Source organism: Leuciscus leuciscus, assembly GCF_965113295.1.
Source record: "Leuciscus leuciscus genome assembly, chromosome: 1".
NCBI classification, from domain to species: Eukaryota; Metazoa; Chordata; class Actinopteri; order Cypriniformes; family Leuciscidae; genus Leuciscus; species Leuciscus leuciscus.
In genome coordinates this window covers 54,818,796-54,846,571 of record NC_138725.1, presented here as the reverse complement: position 1 = coordinate 54,846,571, position 27,776 = coordinate 54,818,796, and the positions used below count along the sequence as shown (strand labels likewise).

Genomic DNA, 27,776 nt, shown 5'->3' with positions numbered 1-27,776 from the left:
AGTAAACAATTCAATTCAACATAGGAGAATGACTTTTATTTAACATTGTGCATATTGCCCTTAGGGTATGTTATTGTGGGATCAAAATTGATATTATGCTCTGTTGCACCCTGCTTTCAAGGTCCCACTTGCAAGATTTGAAGGACGTCACTCACAACATCCACTATGAGACGTATAGAGTGAAAAGACTTAACGAGAGCAATGCCAATGGACAGGCACTTTCCCCTTTGAACCGGGAGAATGGTACCCTAGAGAAGAGTGATGCAGAGAGTCACCTTTGAAAGAGATGAAGTGTGCACCCGCCTTCACCCCCCGTCAGAATGGGAGAGATGAACATTTCACTTCTAGATTGCCACTGTTGGAAAATCGACACGTTTGATTAAAGACATTTCCGCTTAGGCATGTAAACTTCATATGAGTCTATTTTTTGAAATTAATCTATATTATGGGTAGAATTGAACCAGGTTTTGGCTAAGAGAACGTTTCCCTCTATGTAATTTTTCTCTTTTGATATCTTTCAAACTCTTTTTGCCGAATGAATGGAACAGAGGCATGTTGGAAAACGTGTGTGTGTGTGTGTGTGTGTGTGTGTGTGTGTGTGTGTGTGTGTGTGTGTGTGTGTGTGTGTGTGTGTGTGTGTGTGTGTGTGTGTGTGTGTGTGTGTGTGTGTGTGTGTGTGTGTGTGTGTGTGTGTGTGTGTGTGTGTGTGTGTGTGTGTGTGTGTGTGTGTGTGTGTGTGTGTGTGTGTGTGTGTGTGTGTGTGTCTGCACGCCTGACATCACTAGATGAGAAAATCCCATAATCCCTATTTGTTACTGCACCGATACATTAACACTGAACCAGCAATGTGACATGCTCCTTTTGCTCTTTTATTTTCATAAGTAATTATTTTAGATTTTTTTACAGCAAAAATATGATCTTTACCTGTACTTTTGTAAAAGAAGAGATTAAAAACTTTAGACAAATATTTTTTTTACCATAGCTGCTTCGAAGCTGAAGGTATTTTCTTAACCGATACTTAAAGAGTCTCTTACTGCTATCCATACATGACTGCTGTGATGATAGTGTTGATATAATGGGAAATATTTCAAATATAACCTTTGACCTCAAAGGTCTGGTAAGAAATGTAATACTATTGATCATTTATAATGCAGAGATGGGTAGAGAAACAAGAGAAAGTCGATTCATACTGATGTTTGTCGTACAGTAACAGGTCAAGTTTACGGTTATATGTTTTTCTTTCTCTAACTAGTTAACTTGCTGTTTAAAGGTACACATTGTGCTGTTTACTTCCCTCCACTGGACACCAGGAGTCCGTCTTGCCCTTTTGCTGATCAAAGCTACTGTACATAACTATAATGTGTTCTTATTTTCTGTCATAGCAACACGTTTTTTTATGCAACATGTATTAGCGGCATCATGATTTCCTTGTTACTAATATTACTATTCATGTAAACACAATTGTTTTATGATTAAAAAATTGTCACCAGCATTCAATATTTATTTGGAGCCACTGGACAATGCTATTGGTTTCACTGGAGATTGCCATAATATTATACACTACACTGTAAAAAAAATATTACATCCCCAAGTCAAAAATTTCAAGTGACCGATAACATCTAAATTTTTCAATTAGTCTGACGTATTATTTCTCATTGAGCCAATGTTAACAGACTATTGCAACAAGAATTTCACTTGGGCCAATTGAAAAATTTAGATGTTATCGGTCACTTGAAATTTTTGATTTGGGAGAGTTAGAATTTTTTTTCAGTGTACTATTATACATTTTGGGGTCAGTATGATATTTTTTTGTGTGTTTTTGAAAGAAGTTATGCTCAGCAAGGAAAAATACCATCAAAAACTGTAATATGGTGAAATATTAAAACTTAAAATGACTTTTTTTAAATACTTTATTCTGTAATGGTAAAGCTGAATATTCGGCATCATTACTCATTACAGATTACACTAGTTTTTAGTGTCACACGATATTTTAGAAATCTTTCTAATATGATGATTTAGTACTTAAGAAACATTTATTCGTTTCCTTATCATCAGTTGAAAATGGTTGTGCTGCTTAATGAAGTTAAAAAATAAAGTTAAAGTCCCCCTGTAGTCAACAATTTTGTAACTTAAAACTCATGTTTGATCACCAAAATCAAACCATTTTTTCTTGAAAAAAAAAAAATCTTCATGCATTAAAATAGCTTAAATTTAACTCTAAACCCTTGCTTCATTTAGCTTATGCAGTTCTATGAAAATGCAAATTAACCCCGCCTCCACTCACTCACACCAGCTCAGAGATTCACTCGTTGACGATCACACGATGACCTGATTGGTTACAGGTTAGTTTTTGACGTCAGAAACCTCATTTTTGAGACTGTATTTGGTTCACTGCAGTTTTAAGGAGAAAATACTCAGTAATGGTGTTGATTTATGACTTTGCACATGGTTAGTCTTAAAGCATATTAAAAACACCACATAGACATATAAACAACGTAAAAAAACTTGATTTTCACCACAGGAGGTCTTTAAAATAGTTCAAGAAAGATTTATAAATGTATATACTGTCACTTTTGATCAATTTAATTAATCTTTGCTGAATAAAATAAATTATTTTAAAGAAAAATCTTACTGACCCCAAACTTTTCAATGATAGTGTGCTCATAATTAGTTTGCCTGTGTTCTACTTACAAAGAGTATAAATGGAGTCTCTCATCATTTTAGAATGGTAAAAATGCTTTACTGAAGGCTGACAGTAAGACGGGCATCTTACCTCATAATCATACCTCAACAGTTGCTTCACCTTTGATCCATTTTCTTCTTCTGACATTCTCGGTTATTTGCGTTTTTATTATTTGTGAAATCCACTGGGTGCCAAGTGAAGATGTTTTCATTGTGACTTGCTTCAGGAGTGTTACCATCCGGCAAAATTTTCCAAAATAGATTACTTAAGACTCTTATATAACACATGCTTATAAAGCAGAGCCACGAACATCTTTTATCAAGCTCTGCGGGACAGGTTTTTGATTACCTGCAAAGCACTACTAAGTTTTGCTTCCTTTTTAGAGCCTTATTCATAAAAAAAATGGTGGCCCTTGGGGTCAAAACACTTAATACATATGCTATGTCTAAGAATAGACAAGGTAATTGTGTTTTTGTGTGCATGCAGATTTAAAAGCAACGTTAAAACATACAGTAACAGACTGACAATGTGCTAAAGGGATATAGTTCACCCAAAAATTTTAATTCTGTGATTTATTCACCCTTAGCCTATATGTTGTGCCACGGAAACAAATACAGTTTGATCATTTAAGAAAGTTTGGGGTGAACTATGCCTTTATAATTTAACGTCAAAGAAAATTAATGACGCAAATATGGTGCTTATTTTGTACAACTTTTACTAAAACGGTGCAGACTGGAACCAATCAATTGAAAACAACAACGCTTGTTCGACAAGGCACTGCAGCCATGAGATGGAGTTTTTCTCTTTCATTTTAAATGAACCACCACAACAGTATTTACAGAAAGAAATGTACCCTAAATTACCGAGAACCGTGACATGCCCGTGTCACACCAGTGAAATAAAATACCAAATAAATGAAAGAAACATTTTCGATAATCAGTGTGAGGAGGATATCTAACATTGCTCATTAGGCTGTTGAACCACATTCACCCAAACCATGTTTGCACCAGAATAAAAGTCGTTGTTACTGACCCTGTATGAATGTAAAAAGCATTATTAATAATGTTTTAGTATTACATGTACACATACATAAAAGAGCCAACAAAGGAGTCGCTTTCTGTTATTGAATCACGTCGTTCTCAAATTTATAAAAAGAAACAATCCTGACATATGTTAGCTGGGAAGAGTTAGATGAACAGATGATTTATTCTATTCGCTTAACAATTAAAAGCGCCAGACATTTAGAGTTAAAAGCTAGCTGGAGGGTGAACAGAAACTGCCAACACACTCTGGATGTGGTAAGCTAGTAAAACTCCTTTAGAGAGTAAGAACAGAGGAGCACTATTCAAGGAAACTGGTCTTCGATAATGGTCTAAATTTACAGTGTAAATCAGACAGAAACACTCCATATCTGCCAGCCAGAATTGTCTTGTGGTAAGCGAAATTTACACAGTAGTACCAGTATTTCATTGACTCGGAAAAGTAACCCTGCCTCGATCATATGAGGAAGGCAGCAGGCGTGTGCGCGCTGCCCACGCAGTGTCAATGTAGACACACAATAAACATCTGTTAATATTCTTGCATTTAGCCCGTATTAACATGTCTTTGATATTAGCTCAATGTACAAAGTGAAACAAGCTTAAGTCTCTTATACTATCGATTGCTGATGTGATTCATCGCTAAAAGACATGAACCTTTTTGCATATCTTGCCACTTTCCTTGACCAGGTTTTTCTGCTGACTCATTTTGTTTAGAGGGGTATAGACGTGCACGAACCAGGCAGCCTTAAAAACAGTTGAAACCTTCTGACAGATGACCTTGACATATTGATATATATTTACAGATTACAGCGAGGTTAGTGCATGAGTTATAATATTTATATTTAGGGTTCTATTACGTGAAAAAATCCATCCCACACACATAAACTCTGATTTCATACAAAGAGGGAAAAGGCTCGGGTTTGAAGTGAAAACAATATTATTTATACAAGATTAATACAATATCTCCGACAGTTTCATATAATTGTCCTCAAATACTATGCAATGCCTTAGAGATATAATAATAATAATAATAATCTCTTTTTATTTCATTCATCTCAAATGGTTCTGTTTATGTTATCAATGGAGACATACGGAATGAAAAGAGCTTTGATGGGATTTCCTTTAAACCTTCTCTATATAAACGCTGTTCTTTTCTTTAAAAGACCATTGGTGAGTGTAAATACTGCTATATGTCTTCTAACAGTTATCAGGATACCTCAAATCAACCAAACACAGCAAAAAAATTTCGCTCATATGAATTACTGGTGCAGAATGTTCAACATCCAATCCTGGAGACAATGCCATTTCACTATAACTCAACTGACATCCATTTTAAAAACAAAAACAAAATTAGTCACCAAGAAAAAAATATTGGGCTGCAGGAGGGTTAGATAAGGTAGGTCAACTCACTGTCAGCCATGCCTCTGTCAACCAGTTATTGCCTTTCCATTCTTCTGTGAGTTCTGTCAGCTGTGTGTCAACAGTTTTCCCGCCAAAAACAAGAGCCTCAGAGGCTGCAGTTGAACCGTTGAAACCATGGCAAAAAAGGCCAATTCATCTGACAAAAACTTAACTCCAATTCCCACACTAGTTCCTGTCTTCTCAGTTACCCCTTCAAAAAAATCTGTGCTACTTATAAATAAACAACCATGTACCATCCTCGTAAATGTAATAAATAAATAAATATGTGCATCGTGTCAATAAATTAACCCACTAAGTAAAAGCAAATAAATAAGTAACAACTTCAATGATTCAAAAGATAAATTCACACAAGGTAGTGAGATTAAAAGTCTCAAGGGGTCTTGCCTGGATAAGCAGCAGCCGCTAGCGCTGATTAGCTGTGACCCCCCATTTAACAGGTCACTATATACACGAAGAGAGATCGACTGTCTGAGCTGAGTGCTAATGTTTAAATGTATCTTTTACTAGATATAATCTGTGATCTTTAAAGCCTAGATAATTTAGGACTTGGCATAATATCCATCTGTTTTGTTCTGAGTAAGACAGCTTCATGTTTGAATCAAGGAGGTCTATAATAGCTGGAGAAAGCTAGCTGTCCTTTACAAGTCTCATTCATCTCAATGGTTTCGCTCTTATAAATAAAGGCTCTTTATTAGCAAAATGGTGGCCAATTTTAAGAACTGGTTTAGAAACTGTTCACTACAAGGTTTTATGGGGAAATCAAAATGGTTCTTCAATGTCATTGCTATGAAATCCTGCTTTAGGAAGCGAGTTATTTAGTCAGAATAAGTTGTTTTTTGAGTCCAGATAATGTAGTTCATGCATTTACCAGCAGGGGCACTAACCAGCCAAATCCCTGGTTTAAGTGCATTATTGCAAGTCATTTGATCTAAAAGTACTAGTAATCTAGTAATTTTTGTACAATTTCCTGAAGAAAAAAAGTAGCAAATTGTATGCACTTACTGTCCACATATATTATAATATTCGGAGGTAAACATTTCACTTGTTAGAACTTAGGGGTTGCATTTAATTAAATGATTCACCAATCTAAGACTCCAAAATTGTGTACCATGCCAGTTTGCATGTCTTAAGTTTGAGACTGGGAAAAGTAGGTGAACAATTAAGTGTTTTAACATCACAGCAGACCTATCTGAGATGATCTGAGCAGCACATTAATCTCCTGAGAAGACAAATGGGTTCGGCATGGGGTATGGAGCGGGTTGGAAAAGAACAAATGTTTGGTTTCTGTAAATTCTCTTGCGGAACTGTATTCCATGTACCCCAATTTTACAATGAGGTAGGCACCACAGATGAGCAGAATTGTGAGGGCGAAGAACCCGGCATCTCAAAATAAAAGAGACATGTGGGTATGTGGGTATAACATGTGGGGATCTAAAAGCAGACATGTGGGTATTGCTTAAATGGAAAGCAAAACTGCTAGATGAAGAGAGACTACTGTAATAATCTTGTGTGGGATGTTTGTGATCACTTTAATTACACTGGCCTGCCTCTGCATTTGATGCAAATCACTGTAAACTGTATTCATCAGATGTATTTAAAAGCATTTGAGCTGAAAGAGTCGCTGCGCCTGTACAGTAAGAAAATATGGTAGAATTGCCATGCTGTAATGGTTTGGCCTGGTGACAAGTAAGCAATGACGTGAAGTTTCAGGCTGTGAAAGGCCGTCACGTGGCTCCGCTGCATTATAGGATCACTCAAAGATCTCATCTTCATTTGAATCAGGATTAATATAGAAACCTGCACATAAGCCACTAATATCAATTGACATCAAATGGAATTAAAGCAAAACAGGCAGATGAAAAAGCCAAGCTATCTTTTGTACAAACCACAGTCCCTTTGAACCACATTAAAATGTACGAGCAGTTCCAATCCGATCCGCTCCGCTCCCCAACTCAAAATATCTGGAAATGTCTTTAAAAGAGCAATCTGCTGGGGAAAAAAATAACCTCCTGACTTCTGATTATGCTGGTTCCTTTCAAAGGACAGTACCTCTTAATACTGTACCTTCACCGTACCTGGATTTCCATCTTATTTCAAAGAGTCCCAGACCTCAAACTCATACCATAAATGTTTCACAGTAATCCTTATCATCAAAAATAATACTTAAAAAAATAATATTTAAAAAAAAGACAAAAAGAGAACCGCGTGACAAAAAGCAAGTAGCGTTGATGTGAAACTCTACGTAGCTGTTCATCTCTAAAGTTCTAATTTTTTTTTCCTTTGATAAGACACAGACATGGAGCGGCGGCAGCACCTCTGAGGGGAGCGAGGAACCCAGGTGCTGTTGGACAAAAGTGAAGAGACCCTGTTGCAGTGGCTCTTTAACCTCGTTCTTTCCCTTAAACGTCTCGGTTCCTCTCTATCTTTCCCTGGATATGAAAGACAGCTCAAACAGGCAGCGCACACCTTTGTCACTTCAAGATAAACAGTTTTGGATGAGACATGGAAACTAGTCTCACAATTCAGTGGAGGAACATGTTTCATGTATGTGTGGGGGCTGATTCCTATGTGTCATGTTATTTAATGAAAGATCTAGCCACTGCGCTTTGTACATTTTCCCTCTCGCTCGCCACTCCAGGCCCATTCCAACCTCTTTTCTCAGATTTCCCTTTTTATCTTCCATGTCAATGATCCCTTTTCACCCCTCCAGAAAATAAACTTCCTATCAATTTTTCTCATTGATTCTCCCTGTGGGTCCAAGGATGAAGTTGGATTTATCATCAGTCTGTAGGAGGAGGTTTTGGTGATGTGGTGGGTGCTGGTGCCCATGAAACTCTTTGCTCTACTCGATGACCATGCAGCGGGGCAGATGCTGGGAGTAGTATTTGAAGAGTTCGGCTGTGGCACCAGGGCAGTTGGTCAGTTCCAGCTCTTCTAGCTCCTGCAGTTGGATCAGGCCTGATAGACCAGTGGTGGTCAGCAGAGGGCACCCTGAGACACAGTAAATGAGAGCTGCTCACTTCCTGTTTATAATGCTGTGTGACAACACTATTTGCATCACAGATGATTCCCAACCTGATATATTGGGATTTTGCTTCATTAAACCTATATATAGAAATTAAGCAAGAAATAATGCTGACAAAATATTAAAGGGTTAGTTCACCCAAAAATGAAAATTCTGTCAGTAATTACTCACCCTCATGTTGTTCCAACCCCGTAAGACCTTCGTTCATCTTCGGAACACAAATTAAGATATTTTTGATTAAATCTGAGAGCTGGATCAGTGACTGCAGTTGCTCAATCTTAAGTTTATAAAGTGACGAGAATACTTTTTGTCCGCAAAAAAACCCCAAAAGAACGACTTTATTCCACTATTCATTTCCTTCTCTCTGGGCCTCGAGTTATTTCACGTAGTGTTTTAGCGCAGCGCGTCTGTGTTGTACGTCACACGTAGGCTCACTATTGGCCGACGCTGGTCATGTGTGTGATGTGCAACACAGAAGCGCTACGCAGTTACACTACGTGAACAAACTCGAGGCCCAGAGAGAAGGAAATGAATAGTGGAATAAAGTCGTTCTTTTTGGGGGGTTTTGCGCACAAAAAGTATTCTCGTCACTTTATAAACTTAAGATTGAGCAACTGTAGTCACTTGGACTATATTAACGATGTCTTTAATACATTTTCTGGGCCAGCAAGTTATAATGCCTTAGAAGCCTATGGAGCAGTGATCCAGCTCTCAGATTTAATCAAAAATATCTTAATTTGTGTTCCGAAGATGAACGAAGGTCTTACGGGGTTGGAACAACATGATGGTGAGTAATTACTTACAGAATTTTCATTTCTGGGTGAACTAAGCCTTTAAAATAAAAAAATAAAAAATATGTGTGTTATTTTAAAATCGCTCTTTCCTATTTTCATTCCATCAAATGAAAAATATCATGCTAAATAAATGACATCGACTAGTCAAAAGAAACTTGTTTGGTCCTTCTGCGCAGCTGTTGCTGAAACAGGCAGATGTTTCTGATCTGCAAATGTACAATGTTCTTTAAAATTAGACTTGTATATCACATTGTGATTATGTATTCATCAACTAAAAGTCAAATTTATCTTACTTTTACAAAGCAATATATTTTACTCGGACAGCACTATCTGTTATTGAGGGATTAATGGAGCTTTTTCCATAACATGATTAAGCTCAGGTATTCATAGAAACGATCTACTTCAAAACATAGTGTCATTTCATTATTGTGCTTCATCAGGACTTTATCAGTGCTTCCTGCAGAATCAGCACTGTACTTTCAGAGAAAGAGTGAGTTTACCTGCTAGAGAGAGAAGACGAAGACTCCTCATGCCATATAGATGCTGTAACCCAAAGTCTTGCACCTAAAAGAACACAAGGGGAGTTGACATCAAATTTTATGCAGTTTTAGCGATGTGTTGTGATTGATAAAAAAAAAAGTTAATGGACAACTAATGTCAACTACCCATACTTTTATTTTATTTTATCATAGTAAGATTATCCCATTTGGGTGACTGAGATAGCTGTACAGACACTTACTTGACAACACCAGCGCAGGTAGAGACTTCTCAGAGATGACATGGTAGATAAGTAACCCAGTCCTGTATCTGTGATCCTCACACATCTGAATATAGTCATATGAAGGAGAGTTATTTTACTTTAAGCCTTTACCATCTTTAGGCATACAATAATTGGTCAAGAAATATATATTTTTTAGTAATTTGTAATTAATTAAAAACTCATTTTTTTCAGATTGATTATTCAGTGTAGGTAGATATAAAGTATCACTTACAAAAAATATCATGATATTACCACGGAAATTTCATACTTTAACATGCATTATTTTTGTATCAAAATATCATACTGTTAGCTATAAGATACCATCACTGAATTACAGCACTCCACTGAAATTGTTATAGAACAAGGATTTTAAATCTGTAGTATTTGAAATTGTCTTGTCATTGGTGTAGCTTATTCTTCTTATGATGTTCCTAAAAAAACGTTCCTAGAAAAATTCCTAATAACGCTGGCAAAAAAATTTGATGCAATCGAATGTTAAAGCAACCCCACGCACAGAGCATGATTGCAAATGTGAATGTACAACAGAATCGAATTTGAATCGAATCGAATATTAATCAAATGTGAATCGAATGTGAATCAAATGAATTGTTAATCAAATGTGAATTGAATCGAATATGAATCAAATCAAATATGATTCTAATCGAATTGAATATGAATCTAATCGAATATTAATCAAATTGAATGTAAATTGAATCAAATGTGAATTGAATGTGAAACTAATCAATTGTGAATCAAATGTTAATCAAATCAAATGTGAATAGAATGTGAATTGAATTGTGATCGAATCTCCGCTTCGTGGAAAATATATATTTATTATTGTTATATATTTAAACAATTATTGATTATTATTTAAATACATTTTTATTTATTTGTATTTATATATTGATGATTGATTGAATGAATGAAAAAGAGATTATATGCACTTTCAAAAAAAAAAAACATACACCAGCTAATGAATCAGCCAGTCTGATAGCCTGTATTGGTCTATCACTACTTTGGAGGAAATATTTCCTTTCCGCTCCATAATGCAAACTCAGCAGACTCACCGGTCCAGAACCAGCTCCTCCAGTTTGTGTAGGTCACAAGCGATATACTCCAGTGCCATGTCAGTAATGCGGGGGCACCAGGACAGATCCAGACTTCGGAGTTTCCTCAGATTCTCTGCAACCAACTCCACGCCATCGTCTGTGATCTTCGAGCAGCCCGACAGGCTGAGGGAGGTGAGGTTGGGCAGGCTGTGCACCATGTTGACTACACCATGGTTGGTGATCTCCCAGCAGGAGTTCAGGCGCAGCGTGTGGGTGGTGTAGCCTTGCTTGGCGGTGAAGTAGGCCATGGCCGTGTCGGTCACATGATAGGCCTGTAGGCTGAGCTCCGATAGGTTGGGAAGGAGCTGAGATATGGCGGCGATGGCGTCGTCTGCCACGTTGATGCAGTCGCTTACGCTGAGAGAGGTAAGCCGCGCATTCAAGCTGGACCACAGGCCGGCTTCTGTAAAATCATTGCAGCCGGAGAGTTCAAGATGCATCAGCCCTTGCATCTGTTCCAGCATCACCTGAAGAGCCCAGGATGGAGGAGCAATGTTATTTTAATGCATACACATACAACTGCAAATGTGCTCCTAGTTCAGTGAGAGCTGACTAAAGCTTAATGAATATTCACAGCATTATCCTGGAGGAGGTTTGTTTTTTTAAGACCATTCCTGGAGCCTTCTCAGCAATGCACATTCTGGATGTCTCCTTTAATGGACAGACCCAGCTCAGGTCAGCTCAGTAGAGTACTATACCAAACAGCTGATTAATAAATTCATCTGTGTTAAATATGGGGGAAATCTAAAATGTGCAGTGAAACCATTTGAAACACCACAAAATTGCCCTAATATGGTTCCCATTTAGTTATTTCTTTGAGAACCAATTGCCAGAATGTTTCAGGGAAGTTTTGTGTGATAACCAAATAAGAGCTGATACACAATGTCCTCTAAAGGTTATTTTTTGGGATTTATTCTTATAACCACCCAGACAGCAACATAGTGTCGTCCCAGATCCGGCACACATCAGGGGTCTCATTTATAAAACTGTGCATAGGATCCTTGCTAAAAGTGTACATGCGCCCGAAAGCTAAAAATGGCATTCGGCAAAAACAATTTCAGACTTAAAAACATAACCCAGAACCTGCGCAAAATTCCCTTTATAAATCCCAGTCAGCGGATGATTGTAAGGACATGCGTCTCCACCCCGTCTCCTCCCCGAAATAACTATATATGGAGCTTACAACGCCTAGTTTTACTATGCATATCCTCATCTGCATATAATTTGCATATGCATATTCATCCACATAATACCATGTGATACCATACCAAGACATGAGATACGGATGTGCCGTCACATTAAATTGCTAAAAATCATTTAGTAGCCTATCCTTGCCTTGTTTTTGAATAGATAAATCAAATAGTATAAAATACATTTCAGAGAAAGTTTTTCTCAATTTTTTCCACTGGCCAGATAGTATTTTTAATTTCTTTATATTTTTAATGGAAACAGATAGGCCTTATTTTGCATTATTTGCGTGAAAATATTTTCTCAGACAATCTGCTTTTATCATGATAAGCAATCCTCTCTGTAGTTAAAACATCAAAACACAGCCTGCCACAGGAGAAGTGTTCAAAAGCATTACATCCACTACAAATACTTCTATTTATTAGAATATATATATTTTTTGTAACTTTTCAGTAATGATTTAATGTAATTTAAAGTCACCATGAAATCAAATTTTACAATTCGTATTTTTATATGTAATATTGTAGTGTTTATTATAAATGATTTATCTGTGCACTTCATTAATTTTTAAAAATTCACGCGCCCTTATATTCTTTAATCAAATATGTTATCCTTCCCTCCCCCCTCGAAACGACTTCTCTTCTCTTCCTGTCATGTGCTATGGCGCGAGCCGCGAGGGCGTGGCAACTCCCCTCAAACCCAGGGGGGCAGGGTTTTATATTATTTTGAAGTAGCCCCGGGCGCCGCCATTGGCTAGCGGACCCCCACCTGCTGTTAGCATCCCATTGACTCCCATTCATTTTGGCGTCACTTTGACAGTGAATAACTTTACAACTAAGGCGTTTAAAGACTCCATTTGTCCATTATTTATTTCTAAAGAAACACGAAAATGTATAAAAGGCTCCATTACCTTGTAGCTTACATTATGGCCCCGTAGAAGCAATTTTTGTAAAAATAGGCTAACGATTGCGTCATAACCATGCGACTCTCTTACGGAATTACCGTATGGACGGGAGGAGAAGCTCGCGGGCAATCGTGGGGATGTGGAGGCAAAGTGACAAAATAATTAATCAGAATACTAGCAAAAGTTTCTCCTGCTCCTAGCTCATGGACACCTCCTACTCACACTCTCCATCTCTGCAAGTTTCGGAAGGGAATGATTCAGATTTCTCTTGGCACAGCTACTAGAAGACAGACGGGTTGCTCACGTCACATCTACGTCGTCAAGCTCAGTTTGAGTCTGCGCAGTACGCTCGACCCCCAGGAAGTAAGAGTTTCTAATTGACTTCACTTTGTCTCCGTTGAATCCAATGGGGTCGCTGTGTCCAATTCTTTTACTGTCTATGCTCAAACCGTTAGTCTGCTATGAAACCCTGCTCTCTATTCAATATTCCGTTTCACTTGGAAATACGTCACAACACTGGAGAAAAGTTGTTTGTAACTTCCGGTTCATGAAGACTTTAAGTGCTTAACTCCATTAATGAGAATGGCATATTTGATCTAAATGTGTATATCAGATGTAAAACATTGATTAAATAATTATTTTATTAATTTAAACTGTTATTGTGAACATGCACTGTATTTATGATTAGGACTCATAATGAAGATTTAAGATTTTCTCATCTGCCGTAAGATATACAGTATATGCTACAGCATATACATATCAGTGTCGCCAAACTGCTCCGTCTCCAAAACGTTCGTATGCATGGGTCAAAGTCTGCGTGCAGGTGCGCAAATTTTCCCATCAAGTTTGTTTTTATAAATCACAATATGCGCAATATGTGGCGTATGCCTTTTTCAGGGCCTGTTTTCAAGGCTATGCAACGGTTATGCAACGGCTAGTTCCCTGGACCTTGTGGAATCACCAGATGTGGGCCGACACTATGTTGCTGTCTGGCCATGAACTAGCCTAACTTTCCCAGAACGTTGCAGAGAGGTTTTTGGTTTTTGTTTGACAAAAACAAATAGCTAAGACATTTGCCAATGGTGTAAATTTTTTCAGAATGCCATTACAAGAACATCACGACTGTTACTGCTGTCATTAAATCTAGAAATTAGGGCAACACGCGTACAATTATCAAAATGTTTAAACATATAAATGTATAAAATCAAGCTTTATCGCTGAAAACACAAGACCATGGCATAGAGTGAAAGACATAGGCCTGTTACATAAATCATAAATTTATGTATAAATTCTTTCTTCTATTAAAGTGCACGTCTAATACGTGTGCACTCACATTATCATAAATTAACGGCAGAGGTGGACAAAGTACACAACTTCCTTACTTCAGTGAAAGTACAGATACTACTGGTCAAATATTACTCCGTTACAAGTAAAAGTTGTAAAGACCGATTTTTACTTAAGTAAAAGTATAGAAGTACTTAAGTATCAAAAGTAAATGTCAATGCATTGTTTTATTATTGTTGCATTTGTATGTAATACTTACAGTACCTTATGCCTACCTACCCTTATATCAATATCAAATGTATTTCTAGAACAAAGTTCCAGTAGTGGTATTGAATGTGAGATTGAATAAGTGCACTCCATAACGTCCACAATGGTTTCGGACACCCAAATGGCTGTTCCCGCAAATAGTGCCCTATTTAAAGTTTTTTGGGCTTTTAGTATGAATGAGTTGGCCTTACTGTTATCTATAAGCTTGTGTGCTCCAAAACAATGACAAAATTTGCATTTAGAAGACCAAACCCAGCATTGAAAATGAAAATCAGGTTGATGTCAGAATCCAACGCCAGATTGACATTAATCTCCAACATTGGACAGACGTTGTATTGTGGTTGAAAATGAAAACCGGGTTGACGTCAGAAACCAACATCAGTGGGGTTCTGATGTCAACCTGACTTTCATTTCCAACCAAAATCCAACGTCTGCCCGACGTTGGATGGCGACATCATTCAGACGTCTGGTTCTGACATCAAAAGACGGTTCTGATGCAACCTCTGCAACCAAAATCATCCCCTGACTGACGTTACTATTTTCTACTCAAGTAACTTGACAGAATTGTAGTGGAGTAAAAAGTATGATATTTGTCTTTCAAATGTATTGAAGTTAAAGTAAAATGTTTCCAGAAAAAATAATACTCAAGTAAAGTACAGATACTCAAAAAGTGTACTTAAGTTATAGTACTGAAGTTAATACTTTGTTACTGTCAACCTCTGATTAACGGTCAGTTTTCAGTTTTTTCCTGCTCACAGATTCACACTTGTTTATATATGTCTTTAGGCTATTTAATATTCACTTATGAGAGTATGATTTCAGCGTGATTTGACACGTCTACTAAATGAACAGAACAGCAAACAAAATGTTTCCTCTGCATCGTGATTGTTTCTTTAACAATCGCGATCAAGATCAACAAAAATTAAGAATCGATTCTGAGTTTAAACTTTTAAACCGCACTTACCGAAACTGCGCATAATGACGTTCGCAAATCGCAAGTAACTTCCAGTCACAGCCTGGCGGGTTTCATTGAGCCACAATGGCATAGTGGAAGACCAGTGAGGTAACAACAGGTTGCCTAAACTGCTTAGTCTAGTCTTAAAAGTTATTCAGCTAGTTTTTTTTTTTTTTTTTAAACTGGTCCTAACGTTTAAAGTCAGTTACATAATGTAGATCGGTCTAATTTGAATCGGAAAAGTAAGACTGGTTACCTCTTAACTGCTAGTTGGTCCAACTAGCATAGTCTTAACAAGTGGCTAAATTTATGCAACTGGCCTCAGGGCTTTCCTTCGATGTTGCAGACGCTTGCAGTGTGCGGTCTCGACGCTTTTTGGGAAACTCTACAATGACAACAAAGCTCAAGACTTGGAATTATTGAGCAAAGCGGAAAGGACGGAAATACCATGGATGCATGGATGCCTGCAATATCACCGGTGAGTGGCAGAGCACGTGTTGCTTAGGCCTTCTGTTTTTTTAGCCAAACCCTGTCACAGAATAGATTATTATTCAAGAAACATGATTTCAGTTTTGGCCAGATGTGCAGGGTGATTATTTTGCAAATTTTTTTAAGTAATGAGGGGCAGAATTAGGGTTGTAACAATATATCTTTCACAATATCGCAACACAAAAATGCAACAACATGTGTAGGCTATCGTGGATAGTGACAATCTGTATAGTTCACACAAAATTATAATTACTGTGGGAGTTTTTGTGTCAGTACTACATTAAACTACTATATCATGTTGAATATAATGTATAATGCAATGGGGGAATATTTGTGGGTCCTGATAATGCCAAATGTCTTATGTTACCAGTAAAAAGTGGCCTACATTATTTTAAATGTAACTAGTCAGTGACAGAGTGCAGGCATATTCGTCTAAAATAATTCTGTATTTTCAGCTTCAGAATCATGAATATTCTGGTGTCACCATTGTCCTGTGCATTGGGTTACCAGCACCAAGTCCAAGCCTTTTCATTTATTCATCAGTATAATACCAAATTTAGCATTTTAATCAACAGTAAACATTTTTGTTAACCTTTTATAATATATCTTGGAGTATCACAATAATATCGTATCGTGAGTTCAGTATCGTGATATGTATAGAATGGTGACATCATGAGGGTATCGTTACACCCCTAGACAGAATTGTTAAGGGTCCAAATTATTTCCAGTGGTAATCAACAATCACAAATGCTGTCAGTAGAGCTTAATATGTTTTGAACCTTGACATATCTTGACGAAAGAAATTTAAGATTATTTTCCTTTTCTTAACCTGACTGATGTACAATGGGAAAACTGACTGTATTCCAAATTAGAAAGATCAATAGAGCTATTTATAATGCTATTAAAGGCTGTTAATTAAGTTTATGTGTATTAAATGTAAAGATTATCCAAAATGTATAACTAGAGTATGGCTCAAATAATGTACTCCTGAATTTTTGACCTAATTGTGATCAACAAGAAGTGTTTGCATTCAGAAGGACTGCAACTAATGGATTGTGTGACCCCACTGACCTATGTACCAAGCCAAAGAAGAAAAAAAAAAAAAAGAGGGAACAATGTACACATTTTCTGTTTTTAATCACTTAAAGTTTTCAGTGACATATTATATTTATAATGAAGAGACTAAGACAAATTGGAAGGGAAAGAGCTCATTTCAGCAAGAAAACAACTCTTGAAGGCAGGACTCTTTTATTGAGTACTTGGTCATGATCCAAGCCTTGTGCTGTGATATCTGCCCTGCCCTATATAATTCACAAACAAGCCCGAGGTGCACAGTCCTCTCTCAGACAGATGAAGCTCCAGCTTCTATCTCTGCACATGCTGGTTTGCATATCTGAGGGGGGAAAAAGCTTGGATGCCGTCACGAACAATTTGAGAGTTCACCATGGCAACAAAAGCCCAGTCCTAGAATAGCAACAGCATAGAGACAAGTGTGATGTGTGATCATTGCTGCATGTTCTTGCAAAACACACTTATTTCTAACCATGTATGTTAGGTGCTTCTGACCACATTTCCATACAGCTAATTATTTTGTCATACTACTTAATAGGGGTGGGTGGGAAATGATGGAAATCTTCAATCATAAAGTGTAATTCTTAGGAGTAATCGCGGTTCAACAAAAAAAAATATGTTACATCAACTTTTCATAATGAATCAATAATATAGAATTAAATGCTTCACAACTTAAATGTACTTCATTTCAAAGATTTTTTTTTTTTTTTTTTTTTTTGCAAAGCAAAATATAAGAATCCATGCTAATTAATGCACAAAGAAAATTTGTTTGTCATGGTTCTCTTTCATAAAAAAAAAAGAAACGGCTCTGATACGGCGTCCCCTCTCTGATGACATCAGTTTGACGGCTTGGGTTGAATTTCCTTAACCATTCCCCTTCAAGCGTCAGTCTGCTATGAGCGAGGGATGGGGATATATTCAATATTCCCTTTCACACAGAGCGTTGATCCCAAAATATTGCCATAAAATTGCTAGAGTGCCTTCTGTGCGAACGCAAACACATCCCAGGATGGGGACCTAGTAAAATTGCCAGTCCCGAAATGTGTCCTGTGTGAATAAAAGGCAGGACCAATGCCGCATTCTAAAATTCTAAATAATGCCATGAAATCCATATTTACAATTATTGTAAATATTGCCGTATTTATTATAAATTATTGATCTGTGCACATCATAATTTTTTTTCAAATTCATGTGCATTTGTAATATTTAATCAGAATAAGTTCCCCTCCCTCTTGCAGTGACATGTCTTCTCTGTTTAATGGCGCGAGGGCGGGATCAACCTGTCACTCACATGACATCACAGCAATAGCAAACCACAATGATCCAATCAATTCCTGATGGACAAAAACAAGTCCAGCCCTACATTTAATTCAGTTTGTGAAGCCATAACTGTGGTATAAATATCTACCCGTTGATGGATATTTACCATTGCACAGTATAACCTTCACAAAGTTTTTTGCATGAAAATGTTATTTATTGATAGTCAAATAATTCCTGGACATAATTACCTCAAGTCCTGCATCCGTGATAGTCGACCTCTTAAGACTGACAGACTTGACTCCCTTTTTTGACAGCGGATAGTTGTCGATGAACTCACAAATGTCCAAATCAGAGACCCCCACCAGACAGAAGGACTGGAAGCCTCTAAGAGCAAAAGCCTGCAGGCTAACAAACTCCTTCTCCCCATTGGGCAGGATAGTGTAGAGTTCCTTAGCATGTAGAATGGGCATCACACCTTCCCAGAACTTGGGCTGGTAGAGCACCTTCCGCCACATCTTGCAAACCTGGGCTAGAATGCACTTTTCTGCTGTGGTGAAGTACCATAAGAGCCGGTTCAGCACCTTTTCGTCCAGCACCAGTTGTCTCTCCAGCAGGGGTTTGGGGAATTGCCGGAGGGGAGGTTTGATGGCAGTCACGGGGCTCGTGTCCAGGTCGGGGCCCAGCAGTGAGGCGGCTGTGGGCAGGGGCTCCAGGTGATACGGCAGGCTAGGGGGAGGCAAGATGGTGGGCACAGAGGACGACTGGCACAGGCGATTCTTGGCAGCTGGTGTGCCTTTAGTGATGCTGGCCGAACCGAGGCCGTTGGGCTGGGGGGGCAGCTTGACCATGCCGTTCCGCGTCACGCAGGGAGACTTGAGGTCACTGGGAGTGGACATATTCAGCATTGGAAGCCTGTGAATAGACCAGAGTCGAGTTATTGCTCTTGGATGCAATAACATCTTTAGAGTGAAATAAAAATATATTATGATTGAAAAAAAGAAACTATTATTTTTCACACTATGCATATGACCAGGGCTCTTTAAAAAGTGTTTTTTTTATTTTTTATGGTAGGGCTTAACAATAAAAAAAAATTCCAATGACAGAATTTACTTGTCCTGCCAACATTTTCACAGGCCCACAAATATGATGGATAAATATTTTTTTAAACAAATCTTCATCTATATTAGCCTATTTGTGGTAACAAAAATTCAACAAAAAGCCCCATTTGAAAAGACGTTTCAGTTCCCCAGGAACTTTTGCCCTCATCCCTTTTTAATTTTTAATCAAAACAAACTAATTTGACCATTTCTTTTCACACAGTTTGTGGGTGGCTTAAGGTTTTTTAACCCTAATATTGTACTGTACCCTAATATTTGTAACAGTAGACTAGGATTCAGAGGCTTGGTTAACACTGACCAAATTAGATTTGTTTCAAATCCGATCTTTAAGACCGACTGTCTACACTGTCATTTAGCAGGTAATCTGATCTGTTTGTTGAATATCTTATATATCTATATCAATTGCAATTGTAAGCATGATGACATAAGTTGCTTTTTTTTTTTTACAGACACTGATAGTATATTTCAGTATGGAAATGGAAAGAATGAACAAAACCTAGACATTTGACTTTTTGATATACACGCCTTGATGGTGAACTCAGCAGGTGCATGACACAACATACAGTAAGAGCCAGGTGCTTTACCGTATTTTACACATCAATGCAGGTGTTCACTCACTTACTCACTGACTCATTTATTATTCACAATGTAGTCACATTCACTGTATGCATAGTGAGTTAAAATCAGTAAATTATGTTTCAGCACATATTGTATCATGCCCCAAATGATGAAAAAGAATAAACAGTCAGTGAAATATCAGTTATGCCAGTGATAAAATATCTAAACAGGGCATTAGAATTGTTCAGAGAAATGCCTTGTAGGAAGTGACTGAAGAATATACTCTGAAGTGGAGCTGCCTTTTCAACACCCTGGTCCACCTTAAAACCCTCCATGCAGGTGTGCGTGCTCTGTGCACTAATGGTTCAAGTGTAAAATGTCAATGAGCGTTGCTTGCTTTAAGACATTTTTCTCAATAAGCCCATGACTATCTTTGCAGCTGAAATACCACGCTCCAGCATTTAGCCTTCTGATTTTGAATGCAGAATGATTTACATGAAGAAAAGCAAAACATGTTGATTTTGCATGAGTGTTTTGACTGAATGACCACTAGACCTTCACAAGAGAAACACAATCTTGGTAAAAACTATGCAAATGCACAACTCATTTCACAGCTTTTGGAAACTAGTGGGGAAAAACACATCTAATTTGTTTCCCTAGGAAACCAAACACTAAAGGGCAGGCCACAAACCCCATTTCCACCCACACAGAGGTGGAGCTTTTTAAGATTACATCTGATCAACAGAAAAGTACTGCAAGAACTTACTGATTTGATTAGAAATTGAGCAAAAGAATGTGATTCCCAACTAGGAGTACTTAAGCAAGGGATGGATAAATCATAATATTTCTACTTTGTTAAACCTAGAAAACTTTATATTGAAATTTATTTCAATATTTTTTTAAAGATTATTATTTAAAAAATATATATATTAGAATGTTATATAGTAATAGATTAGAATATTTTGACTAATATGTGTAGTTTGTACATGCATGTACATGCATTACTCCAATCTTCAGTGTTGCATGATCCTTCAGAAATCATTATAATATGATGATATGCTGCTTAAGAGATTTATTATAATTTTTTTGTGGAAACCAAAATATCTTCAGGATTCTCTGAGGAATAAAAATGTCCAAAGAACAGCATTTATTTAAAATAGAAATCTTTTGTAACATACAGTACTTGTCTTTACCAATTTGATGCAACAAATTAATAGCTTTAAAAAAAATCGTGCTGACCCCAAACATTTGAGCTGAAGTGTGTGTGTGTGTGTGTGTGTGTGTGTGTGTGTGTGTGTGTGTGTGTGTGTGTGTGTGTGTGTGTGTGTGTGTGTGTGTGTGTGTGTGTGTGTGTGTGTGTGTGTGTGTGTGTGTGTGTGTGTGTGTGTGTGTAAAAAACAAAACAAAAAACAACCTTCATCACAATTAATATTGTGGTGTTGTTTTTTTTTCCAGTTATTGTGTTAAATCATTTAGTTCCTTTATGAAAGAATACAAAATATGTACGTTTTGAGTTTAATCTGCTAGTAACGTTTCTCTGGTTTCCTCCAGAAGTGTCAAAACCTGTGAAGACAAACAAGCTCAGGTGTCTCTTTAAAAAGACACTTGACGAGATGAGTGATTTTTAACCACATGTGATTCATTTAAATTTTAAAGTGAAACATTTTGAATGGCCATTTTACTAAGATTAATAATAATGCTAAGAGTTTGGTATTGATGAAAGGGTATTTGAGCTTTACTGATGGGACTTTTGTAAAACACTCCATTAAAACACAAAAGAATTTGTCTCAAATGGCAGTGTGCAAAGAGGAAAAACTGGCATGAAGACAAAACATTGCCAGAATTAAGAGGAACTGTAAGTATCTCAAATAGCAGACATTTATGTGATGTATAAGGAGGAAGCAAATGGAAAAGTGCAGCAGGTGGAAAGGGAGGAGAGGGAGAAAGGGAGGAGAGAGAAAGAGAGGGAGAGTGAGACCTGTTAGTGCAACTTCAGCACCAAGGAGAGCAACTGAACTGCCTGATGAAGCACATCAGAATGCCTTCAGCTACGCTTCTGCACTGCAGAGGAGCGCTTTGGCCCACCAAGATGTTGTGTGGGCAATGCAGTCGAGAGTTCCCAATGAAAACTGAGGCCCCATTCAATAAGTTGACACAGAAAAGGCTAGTGGTCCTCTGCACTGGGGCAAATCAAACAATGCAATGACAAACCATGAGCAGCAAATGTTTGAGTGGCGAGGGACACGTTTTGTTTTTTGTTTTTTTTTGTAATAAATGAGGCTAGTTGACATTCTGGATGGGGCTTGATGGGAACTTTCTGTACCGAGATATGTGCTAAGTAAGAAGTGGTGGCATCTTGCCAGGGCCCTATCGATATGCTGTCTTTACCTTCCATTTCAGCACAAAATGTATAGTTTTAAAGAAAAAGGAGTAATGTGCATTAAAGGTTGGGGTGGGGGATCTATATTTAAAACTATATTTTTATCTCAAAATACCGTAGTGATATTCTCACGATATTCTCACAATATCCTCACAATATTTAGACTTTTCACATTAAGAAGAGCGATTCACTCAGAGGAAGTTTTGTGGCATTAGATCTGCATTAAAATAACCAGTATATGTTGCTCAGCAATTCTCTGACACAGTGACCCTTCTCTGTACAAAGGTCCAACTATAACCTCTGGGTGTGTGTTCTCATGTTTCAGTCAGTACGTTTTTATACACCAAAACAATATTACATAAAGGATGTTAACACCTTGTCATTAAACCTCTGAAGAACAATTTCAAATTCACATGATTATTTAAGATTCAGATGCTAAAGCTGTGTGGTTCTTCTCTTAACATCCAGCACTAGAACAAATCAGTTCAGCTGTCGCCCCCATGAAGAATTTGAAAAGGGGAAGTAGCCAGGGAAAAGCTCCAGAAACAGTTAAGCGGCAGAGAATTTGAAAGTGAGACATGGAAAGGGCATGGCTGCAATCCAGATGGGTTCAAGGGAGTTCATCTGGGTATACAGGAGGGGAAAAAAGCACCTCTTAAATAATTAGGGGGGTGTTTTAAAAGCACACGGCTTATAAATTATGTCCGCATGCTGAGCGCCTTTCTACTTTTCCAAATAAAAGTGCCACACATACAGAAATTATTTTCTGAATCAAGCTGAGAGGATTAGAATAGCTGGAATTAGCTTATCAAAGATAAATTGGCTACTTCATTACTAATGGATCTACTAAATAACTGATTCAATTGTTTGTTTAGCTTTTACCTCCAGTTATTGCATATGATTTCATCCTGGCCTCTAACTGTTCTTAATAAAAAATAAAAAAAATCTATAATGATGTCAAATTAAAGGTCAAGGCCAAATTCTGAGAAATTCTGAGTAGGCCTACTTCTTTTCTAGGGATGATTATTGTCTGTTCCTAGCCAAAACTGAGCACAAAAAAAACAGCCTTTATTGAAATTAGCACAAATTAAGATTGAGAACATATGCTAATGCATTTAACTATATTGTCCTTCTTTCACAAGCCATTATCTTTGTCAGTTTCAGGGTTACTCATGTCATTGTAAGCCCAAAGTGGCAGGGAAGTCCTTTTTGGACCCGCCAACTTTCATAATATGGACAAACAAACAGCTGAAACCTTCTTCAAAAATCTTGTTTTGTGTTTTGCAGAGAAAGTCATGCACATTTATAAACATGAGTGTTTTTTTTGGATGAACTAATCTTTTAAGGTCTTCTTTGGGGAGTTCAGATGGTTAGAGAACACTTGGACTTTACATAATATGGTTCTATACTGTTATATACTATCCTGTCCAGAAATTAGACATTTGAGATGTTTGGCCTGAAAGATTTTCCTTTACAAACATGCCATTAACATGTAATTTCGCATATGCTATCGAATACAAGGGAACTGGTCTGTATCAGTCAAGGACAATAAACTTTCTAGAGCATTTCTCCAACTGTTGACAGCACGTCTGCATGGAGTAAATCCGTTCTCCCCTCTGCCACTTTGCAAGCCTTTTCATTTTGCCTACAGGCCCGGCCTCCTACCCATGTTATTAGGATTTACTGACGAAACACACAAGCCCTACGACAACAAACAAGCAAAGAATGGAGACACTGCGCTTCTGCCATGGATAGATGTGGCACACAATGAGGGTGGGGGATGGGACGAGAGAGGGAACGGGGGAGATGGGATAGTGGAAGCTCCTTGGAGTGGACAGGATTGGCAGTGGTCTCTTTGAGAGGGATTTGCATGTTCAAAGCAACCACGCAATCTAGTCGTGTTCTCAGGGAGAGGTGGCTTAAGAACACTTCTGAGACTTCCTCTGTGGAATTTCAAATGAAGTTTCAGAAGTTAGATGAAGTTGAACCAAGTCTTTGGAAGTTTATAAGTGGGACAACGGTATGAAATATGTACTCTCTGAGGAATAGTTTCAGTCTACCATTACAGACTTCACATTATATTAATGTAAAAAGAAAATCTGCACCTGTATGTGTTTTGGAAGAGCTTCTGCTAGCTACTACCATTTCGAATTTGGAGCATGTGTCCTATAATTGCAGCCGTACAAAGATAAATAATGAATGATGTACAGTCTCTAAAACAGGGAAGGAACCATCTTAATTAGGTTCACATGGTGCCGGCGAAAAACTTCAGGTTGATCCGATACAGTTTGAAGTGTTCCATGTGGAAAGCCAAAACTGTATTTTTTGGTAAACCGAAAAAGAAAGAAAAAATTGACTGATAAACTAGCCACTAGCCATTCTAAGCACAAACTGCAGTAATGACATGTCATCTTTAAATCGTCAAGCTCTTTTCTTATTAGCTCTTTTCTTATTGGCTCTGTCAATGTTTTTAGCTTTCTTCAGCTGGAAAGAAATGATTCTGAAAGTGATTTCAATGACATTGTTCCTCTAAGTCTTTATCATTATAGTTGTGCTGTGTACTTCACTATTCTCACAGAATTAGAATGATTACAAAGACTTTGTAGTTCTAATCCTTGGTGTGAACAGCCCTTAAAACTGACCGGGAGAGAATGGGATTGTCTGTTCGATAGTGAAGATAAATAATCTACACTATTTCAATGAGGATAGTGTACACTAAGTTCTGGGGGTTGAGTGTGGCTCCACACATGATCACTTTAACCCATGATATTAGTTACAGCTAACTCTGGTCTTATTACTGACAAACCAATGGAGAAAAATGTGCAACTGTTAATGTTTCATCCAGATCTTAATTTTAACGTTTTAATGTTGTCAGAGCGCATAGCCTCGTGGGCAGCGCTTCAACACGTGCTGTGGTTTTGATTCAGACAATCAGATATTGAGTTCTGGTGCTTTCTGTGCAGTAATCTCTCTAGTATTTGGCTTAGTATTGTCCAAATGTAGTCGGTCATCCAGGTATTGATACAGAAAATGTGCATGCTCAGTGCACAATACTCTGTACAGCTGTAATGGTAAGAGTAGTACGATCATATGCTTTTCTAAACATAGCCTAACTCTCATTAACTCACTGGTGATTTTGAATTAAAATAGTAGGCCTAATCACTAAGGGTCTTCCAAGCTTCTAAACAGCTTAGCAGAATCAATCCCTGACTAGACTCTTGTTAAGAAATCCTGAAAATAAGCATTCTGTCATCGTTTAATCACCATTTTGTAACTCTAAACCTTCAATTGATTTTAATGTATAAAAAAAGATGCTTAACATTATAAACATCTTTTCTGTTTCACATACAACCATACAGTATTGAAAAGACACTTGAAAAGTGAGTAAATGATGACAGAATTTTTAATTTGGGGTGAGCTATCCCTTTAAGTTCCTGTCGTCGTATAACACTCTGCACAGAGAGCAACCTTGGCGCCAAGTGTGGAATCATGCAGTTGTCTAAATATTAACAAACACTGTAGGGCCTTGTATCATTGTGTAAACGCCGTTGCCGTATGTCGAACAAAACATTTGGCTGTTACGTCATGACAACCGCGCGAAACGCGGAGGATAACGTGTGTATCTCGACCTCAGGAAGACGGACAGGTGACGTCATGAGGAATATTCAGCATCCCATAAGCGAGACAAAGGCCGTGTCAAAACCTAGTGAGCTGCCTACCTGGGCATCACATGTTATTTTCCTAATTAATCAGTATTTCTGTTTGGTTTTAAACAAGAAATGATTTTAGTTGAGAAGTTTGTATTAGTAGTATTTTATAACATTTTTGTTTTAAGCATCACTATAACGAACTTAAGTGAGGATTAAGTGAACCAAACTATTTGACAACGGGAAGAAAAATAAACTAAATTCTCCGGGGGGAAAACTAGTATTAGTATATTACGATGTTTTGCTATGACAATACTCATTAAGGCGATATTTATTGCAGTGTATGGTCGCGTGCAGCATTTTTGGACAGCATATGCGCCACTGATGTCCAATAATGCAGCCTAGGTAGGCAGCACATTAGGTATTGAGACGCATCCAAATACATGCACGTTCACCCGAGCGGTAATAATGTTGCATTCTCGTTTCCTTGTCCTTTCACCCTTTTTATTTTTTTTAGATCACCACTATTGATCCTCTTCCTATCAAGGCTTGTTCCCCGGGGACAATTGTTATTAGCAGTATCCTGGTTTTCCTTGAATCCTTTGCGTCAAACGCCATCTAAGCTTGAATAAAAACATGCATCACATTAAACAATAATCGAATGTATTAACAGTCGATTATCTTACCTTTCTTTCATATGCAGCTCACACGATCATTAATCCATCATAAATCAGAGATCGCTGCCTGGCTCGATCGCGTTTCCCACAACGTTGCAGGACGCATGAGGGAAAATAAATAAATATACCAGTAGCAGCAGCAGCAGCAGCCCTGCCCGTTATTTCCTTTCGGAGGTGATGATAATTTGAGATGTAAACATCTCCCAGTTCCAAAGCCGGAAAATACCACTTCATATGTGTATGGAAAAAAAAATTAAACAAGTGAATTAATGCGCTAGACTAAAATAACAGCCCGTTCATTCTGTTTCTCCACACAAAGCTTGCCTCCCACTCGCTGTCTCTCTCTCTCACATGCACACGCACACAAAACAGACCAATCCCATTTAAAGAGATAGCAGCGAAAATATCAATAATGCATCGCTTTGGGCTGGTGAGCATTGGATGTTTTGTGAGCGTTGGTTGTAACTCTTCTGTATAAGAGAAAGATGAAGGCATTGTTTTTTTTGTTTTTTTATATAACCACGTATTTACATGGTTTTGAAGATGCATAGAATAATAACATATTAGGCTACACAATACAATTATTAATCTTAATATGGCAGGTCGTTCTAGTCCTTAAATAAATTTGATTAGCGTTGTGTTTTAATTTAGTTGGCTATAACTGATGGTCAGTATTCAGTGTTGTTATCAATTTGTTTGTTGGCGTTCCAGACTAATGGGATCGATGTGGAGTAGCCCAGTTTTACCCCCTTCAACTTATTTTCCCCCATTTGCCTATGTTTGTGCATAAAAATCTGTCTGGGGAAATATTTCCATATTTACTTAACACATAAAAAATGATCTGCATCACAGAACAATTAATTACACAATAATAAATTATGTTGCTGTATTGCTTATTGACAATAATGCTTATTTAAACTTCAACATATTTTTAAACCTATATACATCTTAGAGATGTATTCCAATAAATACATCTCCCACACATCAAATAGACGTTTTAGCGATGTATGTGAGATATCAGGGATAATTTGCTCCCTTGTTTTAGTTAAATCAAAATGAGAGAATGAATTAGTTCAAAGTTGCCACAATTTACTAAAATGAGGGGACAAATTAAAAAGTTGTGGGAACAAATTCTTAATTCCTGG

At 37.5% G+C, this 27,776-nt stretch overlaps 2 protein-coding genes across 3 annotated transcripts in view; one reads left to right on the top strand and one right to left on the bottom strand.

Moving 5' to 3' along the window:
• septin12 (septin 12) overlaps window positions 1-1,492 on the top strand; it is a 62,763-nt gene extending 61,271 nt beyond the window's left edge. For both annotated transcript variants that reach the window (XM_082142362.1, XM_082142361.1), the window contains exon 11: window positions 122-1,492. In XM_082142362.1, the coding sequence (XP_081998488.1) occupies window positions 122-281 (160 nt within the window). In that variant the 3' untranslated portion in view covers window positions 282-1,492. The remainder of the gene's footprint in view (window positions 1-121) is intronic.
• On the bottom strand, window positions 694-26,966 carry fbxl16 (F-box and leucine-rich repeat protein 16). The gene is made up of 6 exons (XM_082142699.1): window positions 26,641-26,966; window positions 18,500-19,163; window positions 10,792-11,300; window positions 9,704-9,788; window positions 9,465-9,528; window positions 694-8,136 (listed from the first exon to the last, which is right to left on the bottom strand). The coding sequence occupies exons 1-6, from the start codon at window positions 26,649-26,651 to the stop codon at window positions 7,988-7,990; spliced, it is 1,482 nt and encodes a 493-aa protein (XP_081998825.1). The 5' UTR covers window positions 26,652-26,966; the 3' UTR covers window positions 694-7,987.
• Window positions 26,967-27,776: the final 810 nt, after the last annotated feature.